The 11,535-nt window shown below is 43.0% G+C and overlaps 1 protein-coding gene across 1 annotated transcript; it reads left to right on the top strand.

The window, feature by feature from the left end:
• The first annotated feature begins 3,228 nt into the window (after positions 1-3,228).
• LOC128519068 (protein C19orf12 homolog) lies at positions 3,229-6,453 on the top strand. The gene is made up of 3 exons (XM_053492645.1): positions 3,229-3,410; positions 4,276-4,444; positions 6,001-6,453. The coding sequence occupies exons 1-3, from the start codon at positions 3,267-3,269 to the stop codon at positions 6,264-6,266; spliced, it is 579 nt and encodes a 192-aa protein (XP_053348620.1). The 5' UTR covers positions 3,229-3,266; the 3' UTR covers positions 6,267-6,453.
• Positions 6,454-11,535: the final 5,082 nt, after the last annotated feature.

Genomic DNA, 11,535 nt, shown 5'->3' on the forward strand with positions numbered 1-11,535 from the left:
AAATAGATTTGCCATAGGTAAAGGAGCAGATCTGGGGGACTCATGGACGTAGAGTATTATGGTAAACTGGTATGTTTGGATGCTGTCTTCCTCACTCTCATTGATCACTCAGGTTTGCTGACGGTGAGGTGATTGTTTGCTTTACATGTCAGGAAGCCCTCATGTTTGTGTTTCCTTCTGGCTCCTCCCTTTTAGTTATGCTGTCATAGTTAGTCCTGCCGGAGTCTCTGCTTGCACGCTACAGTTAATATACATTCACATTATACATTGTGTGACTGTGACCAGACCTAACTGCCATCTCTCCTCTTCTTCTCTTTCCCCCCCTCTTTCTTTTTCCTCTCTCCTCCTGTCCCCCCCTTTCACTCTTTCTCTCTCTCTCTGTCGAGCTACACATGTCGTTCCTGAGCTGCCAGTGATCCAGACTCCCTCTGCCCTCCAGACCTGTCTGACCCATCCTGGTGCCCCGCTTCTGGCTGAAGATCTCGTCACATGGATGCCCCGTGTGTCTCTCTGGGATGCGTCTGGTGTCTGGGAATGATTCTCTCTACCTAGAAAATGGTTCTGGCCTTGACTGGTGTTGGCAACTGTTTCTCTGGGGACTTGACAGTTCGATAGTTCATGACTGGAACTTCTTACAAGTCTACCTGGGTCTTCAATAACTACCTGGACTCCATATTAACATCAATTAACATCAGCTATTATAGCTGAACTGCCTCCCACCCTACACACTGTATAAATGCAGATCATTTACTGCTTTTTGTTTCACCCAAATGAGGATGGGTTCCCTGTTGAGTCTGGTTCCTCTCAAGGTTTCTTCCTCTTACCATCTCAGGGAGTTTTTCCTTGCCACTGTCGCCCTCGGCTTGCTCACCAGGGACAAACTGACCATTTTTGATTCATACAAATTCACATTTCATACAAACCTAAATAATTCTTTTGACTATGTAAAGCTGCTTTGCGGCAATGAAAATTGCTAAAAGCGCTATACAAATAAAAATTGAATTGAAAATTGAATTGAAAGCACGGCTCTTTGGCTTTTTACATTCTTCTTCTTTGTCTTTCGGCTGTTCCCTTTCAGGGGTCGCCACAGCGAATCATCTGCCTCCATCTAACCCTATCCTCTGCATCCTCTTCTCTCACACCAACTAACTTCATGTCCTCTCTCACTGCATCCATAAATCTCCTCTTTGGTCTTCCTCTAGACCTCCTGCCTGGCAGTTCCAACCTCAGCATCCTTCTACCGATATATTCACCATCTCTCCTCTGAACATGTCCAAACCACCTCAATCTGGCCTCTCTGACTTTCTCTCCAGAACATCTAACGTGGGTTGTCCCTCTGATGGACTCATTCTTGATCCTATCAATCCTTGTCACTCCCAAAGAGAACCTCAACATCTTCAGCTCTGCTACCTCCAGCTCTGCCTCCTGTTTCATTACGAGCCCCCATGCACGGCTTCGGATGGCAACTTGTGTAGAGGTGAGCTACAGGGGTGATTGTGCCGCAGTTCTCTCTTATATAGGAAGGACTCGATCTCATACCTGGCGCTACCTAATGTCTGTACCCCACCTGCAGTGTCTTCAGCAGTGTCTGGGCATGTGTCCAGGTGTCATGCGTTTCTCCAGATTACCTTCTTGGCTGTGTCACCTGGTGAGTGTGCATGAGGGTAGCCACAGATCTGCCTGTCTGAAAACCCGCTGTGTAATCGCCTGCAGGATTGGCTGTCACGAGACCTGCGGCGTTCCCATTGCAGCTACTAGGGTATTACAGAACTCTCTAATGAGTTCCGGTCCAGTATGTTCCAGGGGTGGAACTCATGATAGTTCCTCTGGACTGTACCCCTGTTAATCCACCAATTATTGTGTGGCCTTCCTGGACACGTTGTGTGTGGTGCTCCAGCTGGTGTGCTACTCAAGTTAATCTTTTTCAGGATCTTTAACAGACTGATGTATCATGGGGCGAGTTTCCTGGATACCACCTTTATGTCCAAAAAAAAAGCTGCAAAGGGCTTTCCAGAATTGACTGTCTGTTGTGCTGTACACACAGGGCATGCTGCCACGTAGACCCAGACATCTTTGTCCAGACCACCATAAGCACTGGTGCAGAAACTCCAGGGTCCACGCTACCCTTGGGTGTGCTACAAAATGTACATATGATTCCAAGAAATGGCTTGGGGTTGGACTACATCTATTTAAACTTTCTCTACTCTTTTTTTGGCTAGGACACTAAATGGGGCTGTCAGGGTGCTGAAGTTTCTAAAGGAAAGTCAGAATCAATTAGCAAAGCCCATCAAGCACTGGACAGCACGACGTGATGTAGGACGTGGCACCACTGCCTTTATCTTGCCTGGGTCCATGCGGAGGTGCCATTGGACACCACAAAGCCCAAGAAGGAGGTGATTAAAGCGAAACATTAAAGCATCTACTGGAAGCCCTCATTGATAAACCACTGGAAGACAGCGGGGTGTGATGGTAAGTCTGAAGTTCATGACCAGGAATTCTTAGTGACCTGAAAATGTGATAAACACTGTTTTCCACTCATTCCCTGTATTTGGACAGGTTCTTTGGTTCTTTATGTTGATCAAATTATGGGCACTGCGGAGATCTTTAATGAACTTTTGGTGAATTTGGTGAAAACCTGGGCTTTTTCCAGGCGTTCGAAGGCTGAGTTCATCCAAGGCAGAGGGTAGCGGTTCTTCAGGGTCATGGTGTTCAGCTCTCGGTAGTCAATACAGGGGCGGAGTTTCCCATCTTTTTTCTTTATAAAAAAAACTAATCCTGGGTCACTGGCTACCTGCTAATCTAGCACTTTGTTATTCTCAAGACACAAAGTGTCAAAGTGAAACTGGTGTGTCTACTGTAAGTGTGTGTGTGTGTGAGTTTGTGTTAGTGACCTGTGTGTTGTGCTGAGGGTGGAGTGTGAGCAGGTTCTGTAATGTGATAGGGATTAGGGTGTAGAACATTCCTACAGAGATTAAGCAGTGATGGGCTTGATTGTGTTGTGTTGTGTTGTGTTGTGTTGTGTTTACCTGAAGGTGTGCTCCAAGTGCAGATGATTATGGTTCTGAGGTCCACACGGCTGAAGAGATGTAAATCAGTTCTTATTTGAGGTTCTTTATTTCAGCTCCATGAGTCTCTAGGTAATGTGTAGCAGGTGTGTTTCATTTCTTTTACACTCTGATTATTATTTAAATACATTAAGTTCACTTTCACTTTCAATATTGGTATCTCTCTCTCTCTCTCTCGTTCGCTCAACAATCCGGTTCCACATGGTTCCGGCTTTAACTGGAAAAACAAGCTGGCTGTACAGTTATAAAAAGACTGAGGGGATGGCCATCACACACACACACACACACAGAAGAACTGAAAACACACCAGCTGAAAGTGTGACAATTCCACATCACTCCCATCAGGTATTATAATAATAATAATAATGTTTTCTGTGATATTGAAGCTTATTTCTTTGTGCAGTGTGTATAATGTGTGTGTGATGTGTGTATAATGTGTGTAGTGTGTATAATGTGTGTGTAATGTGTGTGTAATGTGTGTAGTGTGTATAATGTGTGTGTAATGTGTGTGTAATGTGTGTAGTGTGTATAATGTGTGTGTATAATGTGTGATGTGTGTGTGTAATATCATTTAAAGGCTCTATACACTACTCTGAGCTTGTTTATGTTTAAATAATACACACACTGAACATAAACATGAAGATGAATTCTGCGTACAGGTTCAGCATTTTTTCTCACTGAAACTGTAAAGGTTTCTGGTTAAAGAGAGATCCTGATAAATAAACCTTTCTGGAAACAGCTAGTAATAAAACAAACACGACAACAATATATGAGGGGAGTTCAAGTCAAAGCGGGACTCGTGATGACGTTTACGGAGACTTTAAACACAGTGCTGATGAGACGCAGTAAAACATCTGGATGATGCGAGTGTTTTAAAGAAGGCTGTCCATCCGTAATGTTTCTATCTGGATTGAAACTCCAGTTTGTCCAGTTTCCAGCTTTTCACTGAAACAGAAAATAACTATATATATACTTTATAATATACTTTATATGATAGACTTGTTATGAACTATTTCCTTATTTAATATTATTGATCAAACCTGCTGTGTGGAATCTGTGTGTGTGTGTGTGTGTGTGTGTGTGTAATGATGAAGAACACACAGCTTCCTCGCGACACACTGAACATCTGTAAATCTGTGTACTGGATCTAAACTCCTCTCTCTCTCTCTCTCTCTCTCTCTCTCACACACACACACACACACACTCACAGAGCTGCAGGATGGAGCAGAAGATCAGCGATGTTGTACAGATGTGCTGTGACGTCTCCGGGACCCGGAAGATGAAGGCTGCAGTGAAGAGTTCAGTGAAAGGAGGCGCGGTGGCGGGGGGGAGCGCGGCGGTGGGAGGGTTACTGCTCGGACCTGCCGGCATCGCTGTTGGTAAGAAAGACTTTTCACCTTTAATATCTGGTGTTATTAATCTTATTTGTCTTTCGGCTGTTCCCTTTCAGGGGTCGCCACAGCGAATCATCTGCCTCCATCTAACCCTATCCTCTGCATCCTCTTCTCTCACACCAACTAACTTCATGTCCTCTCTCACTGCATCCATAAATCTCCTCTTTGGTCTTCCTCTAGACCTCCTGCCTGGCAGTTCCAACCTCAGCATCCTTCTACCGATATATTCACAATCTCTCCTCTGAACATGTCCAAACCACCTCAATCTGGCCTCTCTGACTTTATCTCCAAAACATCTAACGTGGGTTGTCCCTCTGATGGACTCATTCTTGATCCTATCCATCCTCGTCACTCCCAAGGAGAACCTCAACATCTTCAGCTCTGCTACCTCCAGCTCTGCCTCCTGTCTTTTCTTCAGCGCCACTGTCTCTAAGCCGTAGAGCATCGCTGGTCTCACCACTGTCCTGTACACCTTTCCTTTCATTCTTCATCTGGTGTTATTTCTGTATTTGTGAAAGTGAGGAGCGCTGGAGCACTGACGCAGACCTGTAGATAAACACCAGGAGGTATTAACTCTGTAACTGAACCCATGGAGATGATGAAGTGTGTACGCGCTCCACAGCGGAGAGACGTGTTGAGGAAACACCTGGGGAACACCTTAATGCTCTGACGTCAGACTGAAGACCATCGAGGCTCTTCGGGACATAACACACTTCATTTCTGACCCTGAAGCTGCACACACACGGCGTTTATCACTAAGGAGACGTTCGACAATATTTTTATTGATTTTTAAATCATGTTGTGTGAGTTATAAGACACATTTGTGTGATCTGTATATTTATAAACCCCTTACACACACCCCTGAAACACTCAGCACATGACCAAGGTGCACTCTGGGAAATGAAGTCCCATACGAAATGTAAGGCGCCCTCTAGGGGTTATTTCTGAGATGGGACTTGTTTGGTACATTGAATAGTAAATATAATAACCACTATAAACAAGAATTATTATAATAAATTCTATATATTTAATGTAGTTGATGAGGTTTAGTGAACTGTAGCCTGTCTGTTTACGCCCCCTAGTGGTGAAGACACCGGCGCCTTCAAAGCACAAACAGTTTATATCAAGACAACAGTAACGATATCAACCAGGATCTCCTCCACACACACACACACACACACACACACACACACACACACACAGTATGGAGATGTCCTACAGGATTTGCATTGTCCTTTGCATTTATTTACATTTTCCCAGATTAACTTCCCCTGTAACTCCTGTGACATCATCAGGATGTGAGTCTGCGTATCTCTGATCAGATAATCGGATGGGACGCTCCTGTTAGCACGACTAGCTGGACAATAATATCTGAGAACACGGTGATGTTTGATGTTAGTCTAAAATGATCGTTTATATATTTATCCCTCTTTACACTCATCTTTTTAAACAGAGCACTACAGCAGTGTAACAGACTGACCCTGGGGTGTGTAAACTTTTAGAAACATTCTGAGTGACCTGTGTCTCCTCTCTGTTTCGAGGCGGGGCTGTCGGAGGACTCCTGGGCTGGTGGATGACCAGCGGGCAGTTTAAACCGGTTCCTCAGATCCTCATGGAGCTCCCTTCTCATGAGAGACAGCAGCTTTACTCCGACATCAGTGCGATTTTGGGCTCATTGGACTGGACCGACGCGTCTCAGCTGATGGTTCTGGTTAGAGCCGATAACACGCTGCTGCAGAAGGTCGAGGCTGGGATTCAGTCGTTTGTTAGTAAAAGTCTCGGAGCTGTAGTGGAGTACGGAGGCTGAGCTAAGAGATGAGAGTGTGTGTGTGTGTGTGTTCGTCTGAAGATTTAAGAATCACGAACATCACGGTCGTACACACACACACACACACACACACACACACCATCTCTCATACCGAACCCTAACCCTGGGTTACTAGTCTGTAGGCTCTTATTGGTGCTGCAGTAAATATAATAAAACTGAGTCTGTGTTTGAGTGTATCTGAGTGAATTATTTACCCCTTACACACACACACACACACACACACACACTTCTCAGGTGTGATGGAGTTTCATGAACACACTGTGTGAAGTGTGACTGAACACAAGCAGCTCTACTGTAGTGTTGTCTCTTATGATTGTGAGACTGAACTGTCCTCTGGGGGACACTGTGGACACGACACTCTCACTCATGTCCTCTTTTCAATTCCATTTAACCCCAGAGCTATCGAACCTGTGAGGTGTGCCCCCTAGGGGCAGGTTGCAGGGAGGCAGGGGCAAGTTTTATACAAATATTTCTCACTTACTCATCATCTATACCACTTTATCCTGTCTACAGGGTCGTGGGGGCGGAGCCTATCCCAGAAGACTTAGGGCACAAGGCGGGGTACACACTGTACAGGGTGCCAATCCATCACAGGGCACACACACATAAACACACTCTCACACACACTACAGGTAATTTAAAAAGGCCAGTTAACCTGATCTGTGTGTCTTTGGTCTGATATCCTGGAGGAAACCCACCGAGCATGGGGAGAACATGCTAACTCAGACCCCAATGAGGGAATTGAACCCAGACCCTGGAGGTGCAAGGTGACAGTCCTAACCACTACACCAATGTGCTACCTACTAAATATTTCTTCTATTTACAGTATATGCATTTATAAGACTTTAATGCTTGAAATTGATGGATTTTTAATGCGGAACAAAAATTAATGCCATTCGCTTTCCCACGACTGCAACAGTCACCGACAGTGGTAATACTTGTTCTTGTTAATTTCTGAAAGTAATCAGTAAAACTCAATTAAAACAATAATATGTTCTTCTGTGAGTTAGTACCATTGTTGGCCCCTAGAGGGCAGTCTCTGTATTGATCCCCATGCAGTAAGGAGCTGGCTCTGGACTCTGCTCAGCTGTCATGTCTCTAATGTTTATTTATGTTTTATGCTCTAAAATCTTGACTGGTTATTATTTCTGTTACGCCTCCTTTTTTGGGGGGAATTTCCCCCCGATTTTCTTCCTAATTTAGTCGTGTCCAAATTCTCCTCATCACAGTTAGGAGGGCCGAAGACTATCGCATGTTTCCTCCGAACCATGTAACGCCAGCCGACCGCATCTTTTCAACTTCCTCGCCCACACACCGTGTCTGTAACAGAGCTGAGTGTAGTGTCTGTAACAGAGCTGACTGTAGTGTCTGTGACTGAGTTATAAGTAACACTGCTGAGGTTTTTATTTCTTTTTTACCAGGTTTTTACTAGTAACCCAGTGTAAGTTTCTATCTAGTGATGGAAACTTCAAAGCACTTTTTGTAAGTCGCTCTGTATAAGAGTGTCTGCCAAATCCTTAAATTTAAATGTGAGTGTATTCCAGAGGTAATGTGTTGTTTCTCCAGGTACCTGTTTCGTCCGCTAGAGGGCGCTAAAGCTCTGAGTGAGATCTGTGCAGCTGTAAAATGACTGAAGCTTCTGCTGTTCCAACTTCATGTGAGATCAGTTTGTGTCTTTTGTCTATTAGTAAAAAAAATTATTTTTTAAGTTTTAAATTTACTTTCACTTGTTATAATAATCAGCATCAGATGAGCCTCAGGACAGAAAAAAGTGCTCCATTATTGACATTAATGCTTAAAGTTTAAGTATTAATTAATCTCATTTTATTATAAGCATTAAGGCATTAATTGCTCCAGCTGTAATATACTTTATGTACAACAAATGTTTTTTCCAATGTAGTGACAATGTAGTATTTTATTCATATTTAATGCCACTCCTGCCCCAAGACTGGTATCACCATGCCCTGTTTTTACTAGTGGGGCAGTTACTGTGATCTCGCATTAACTGACAACATTGTGCTGAAGACACCGTGCTGAGGACACTACGCCGAGGTCACTACGCCGAGGTCACTACGCCGAGGACACTACGCCGAGGTCACTACGCCGAGGACACTACGCCGAGGACACTACGCCGAGGTCACTAGGCCGAGGACACTACGCCGAGGTCACTACGCCGAGGTCACTACGCTGAGGACACTACGCCGAGGACACTACGCTGAGGTCACTACGCTGAGGACACTACGCTGAGGTCACTACGCTGAGGACACTAGGCTGAGGACACTACGCTGAGGTCACTACACTGAGGACACTACGCCGAGGACACTACGCCGAGGTCACTACGCCGAGGTCACTACGCTGAGGTCACTATGCTGAGGACACTACGCTGAGGACACCGCACTGTTACATGGACATTTGAAGCAGCAATCTCTGCATGTTACAAACAGTTCTTGTCCCTCAACAGTACTTTTCCTGTAATTTCCTCCGTGTCAGAAGGTGGATTATGTAAAATAATGGCCTTCCAGCTGTGAGTTTTGCTGGATGGACCAGCGTCACATCTGGAGTGAATAATCAGACTTTTATACCTGCTTTATGTGGAGGAGTAGCCTGAGATCATTTAATACACATCAGTTTAATAGATTTACTGAAGAAGAGGCCAAAGCACATCAGTTAAGCGCTGATAATACAGTTCTGTTCAGTTCCCTCAAACAACCTGAAATTATCAAGGACAAAAAGTTTCTTTTTCTTGATTTAATAAATAATTATCAATCAAGTGTTTGTAATACTAACCTTATATTGTTTGAAGTATGTCTGTGTAATCATACACACACACACACACACACACACACCCTGACCAGGATAAGGAGTAAGTCTGATTCAGAGTGAGATGTGTACCTAATTGTTAACTCTGACAAAGTGTTGATAGTAGGAGACTTTAACATTCATGTAGATGATGCTAACGACACTTTAGCCCTCGCATTTATGGACTTACTAAATTCCTTTGGGGTTAAACAAAATATAAATAGATCAACTCACCGCTGTAATCATACACTAGATTTAATTATATCTCATGGTATAGATGTCACTAATATAGAGATTTCACCTCAAAGTGATGATATCACAGATCATCACCTCCTGATATATACTCTACCCGTAGAACAGATTAGCTGTGTCTCTCCACGTTATCGATTTGTTAGAAATATGAATCCGACTACTAAAGACAGATTCACAAGTAATCTACCGGATCTGTCCCAAATTCTTATTAGACCCCTAAATGCAGACGATCTAGACGAAGTGACCAGCAGCATGGGTACTATTTTTACCAGTACATTAGACACTGTTGCCCCAATCAGATTTAAAAAAGTCAGAGATAAAACACTTGCTCCTTGGTACAATAGTCATACTCGCGCCCTAAAGAGAGCAACCCGTAACCTTGAGCGAAAATGGAGAAAAACTAAATTAGAAGTTTTTCGAATTGCGTTTAAAGACAGTATGTGCAGCTATAGACAGGCTCTAAAAACCGCTAGGAGCGAGCATCTTAGCCAACTGATAGCAAGAAACCAAAACAATCCCAAGTTCTTATTTAGTACAGTAGCCCGCCTAACAAAACCTAAGATGCCTGCAGAGAGTACTCCACAACATTTTAGTAGTGAAGATTTTATGGACTTCTTTAATGAAAAAATCGATAGCATAAGGAAGAAAATAACAGAAGTTAAACCTCTAATAGCATCTCATGATCTAGTTCAGCCTAAAGTTTCACATTTAGTTTTTCAGTGCTTTACAGGTATAGGACAGGAAGAGCTGTATAAACTTATCAGCTCAGCTAAATCAACAACGTGCCTGTTAGACCCAATCCCAACCAGATTTTTAAAAGAAGTGATGCTTACAGTTGGAGAGCCACTTCTAAACATTATTAATTCTTCATTATATCTAGGTCACGTCCCTAAACCTTTGAAGCTGGCAGTTATTAAGCCGCTTCTTAAAAAATCTAATTTGGACGCGAATGAAATAACAAATTATAGACCGATTTCAAACCTTCCGTTCATATCAAAAATATTAGAAAAAGTAGTATCAGCTCAAATATGCACATTTTTGCAGGAAAACAACATCCTAGAAGAATTTAAATCAGGTTTCAGGCCCCATCATAGTACAGAAACTGCACTAGTTAAGATTGCAAACAACTTGTTTTTAGCTTCAGACCAAGGCTGCACCTCAATACTAGTCTTACTTGATCTAAGTGCTGCATTCGACACCATAGATCATAATATTTTCATAGACCGCCTACAAAATCATATAGGTATTCAGGGGCAGGCATTAAAATGGTTTAGATCATACCTGTCTGATCGATACCATTTCGTAGATCTAAATAAAGTACCGTCTGATGTAATGCCAGTGAAATATGGGGTCCCACAAGGGTCAGTTTTAGGACCTCTCCTGTTCTCAATTTACATGCTTCCCCTGGGAAACATCATTAGAAGGCATGGGATTAGTTTCCATTGTTATGCTGATGATACCCAATTATACATCTCAACAAAACCAGATGAAATACCCAAGTTGTCTAGATTAACCGAGTGTGTCCAGGACATAAAAGATTGGATGACCAATAACTTTCTTTTACTAAATTCAGATAAGACAGAGATATTGCTCATCGGCCCAAAAACCAGCACACAACAGCTTTCACAATTCAGCCTGCGTTTAGAAGGATGTACTGTTACTACTAGCTCAACAGTAAAAGACCTGGGCGTGATATTAGACAGTAACTTGTCTTTTGAAAATCATATTTCCAATATCACAAAAACAGCCTTTTTCCATCTTAGAAATATTGCCAAACTTAGGAGTATCCTATCCGTATCTGATGCAGAAAAGCTAGTTCATGCATTCATGACCTCCAGACTGGACTATTGTAATGCATTACTAGGTGGTTGTCCTGCATCCTCAATAAACAAGCTACAGTTAGTCCAAAATGCAGCCGCCAGGGTTCTCACTAGATCCAGAAAATATGATCATATAACCCCAATATTATCATCCCTGCACTGGCTACCTGTTCAGTTTAGAATTAATTACAAAATAGTATTACTTACATACAAGGCTTTAAATGGTTTAGCTCCCTCATACCTAACCAGTCTTCTGATACACTATAATCCACCACGTCCCTTAAGATCACAAAACTCCGGACTTCTGGTAATTCCCAGAATTTTAAAATCTACAAAAGGGGGCAGGGCATTTTCATATTTTTTTTTTTCTTCCCGGC

This window comes from Clarias gariepinus, chromosome 3 (genome assembly GCF_024256425.1).
Source record: "Clarias gariepinus isolate MV-2021 ecotype Netherlands chromosome 3, CGAR_prim_01v2, whole genome shotgun sequence".
NCBI classification, from domain to species: domain Eukaryota; kingdom Metazoa; phylum Chordata; class Actinopteri; order Siluriformes; family Clariidae; genus Clarias; species Clarias gariepinus.

Coding starts and splice junctions, on each gene's coding strand:
- LOC128519068 (XM_053492645.1), top strand. CDS start 3,267: ATGGTTCCGGCTTTAACTGGAAAAACAAGCTGGCTGTACAGTTATAAA. Junction 3,411..4,275: donor TTCCACATCACTCCCATCAG/GTATTATAATAA, acceptor ACACACTCACAG/AGCTGCAGGATGGAGCAGAA. Junction 4,445..6,000: donor ACCTGCCGGCATCGCTGTTG/GTAAGAAAGACT, acceptor CTCTGTTTCGAG/GCGGGGCTGTCGGAGGACTC.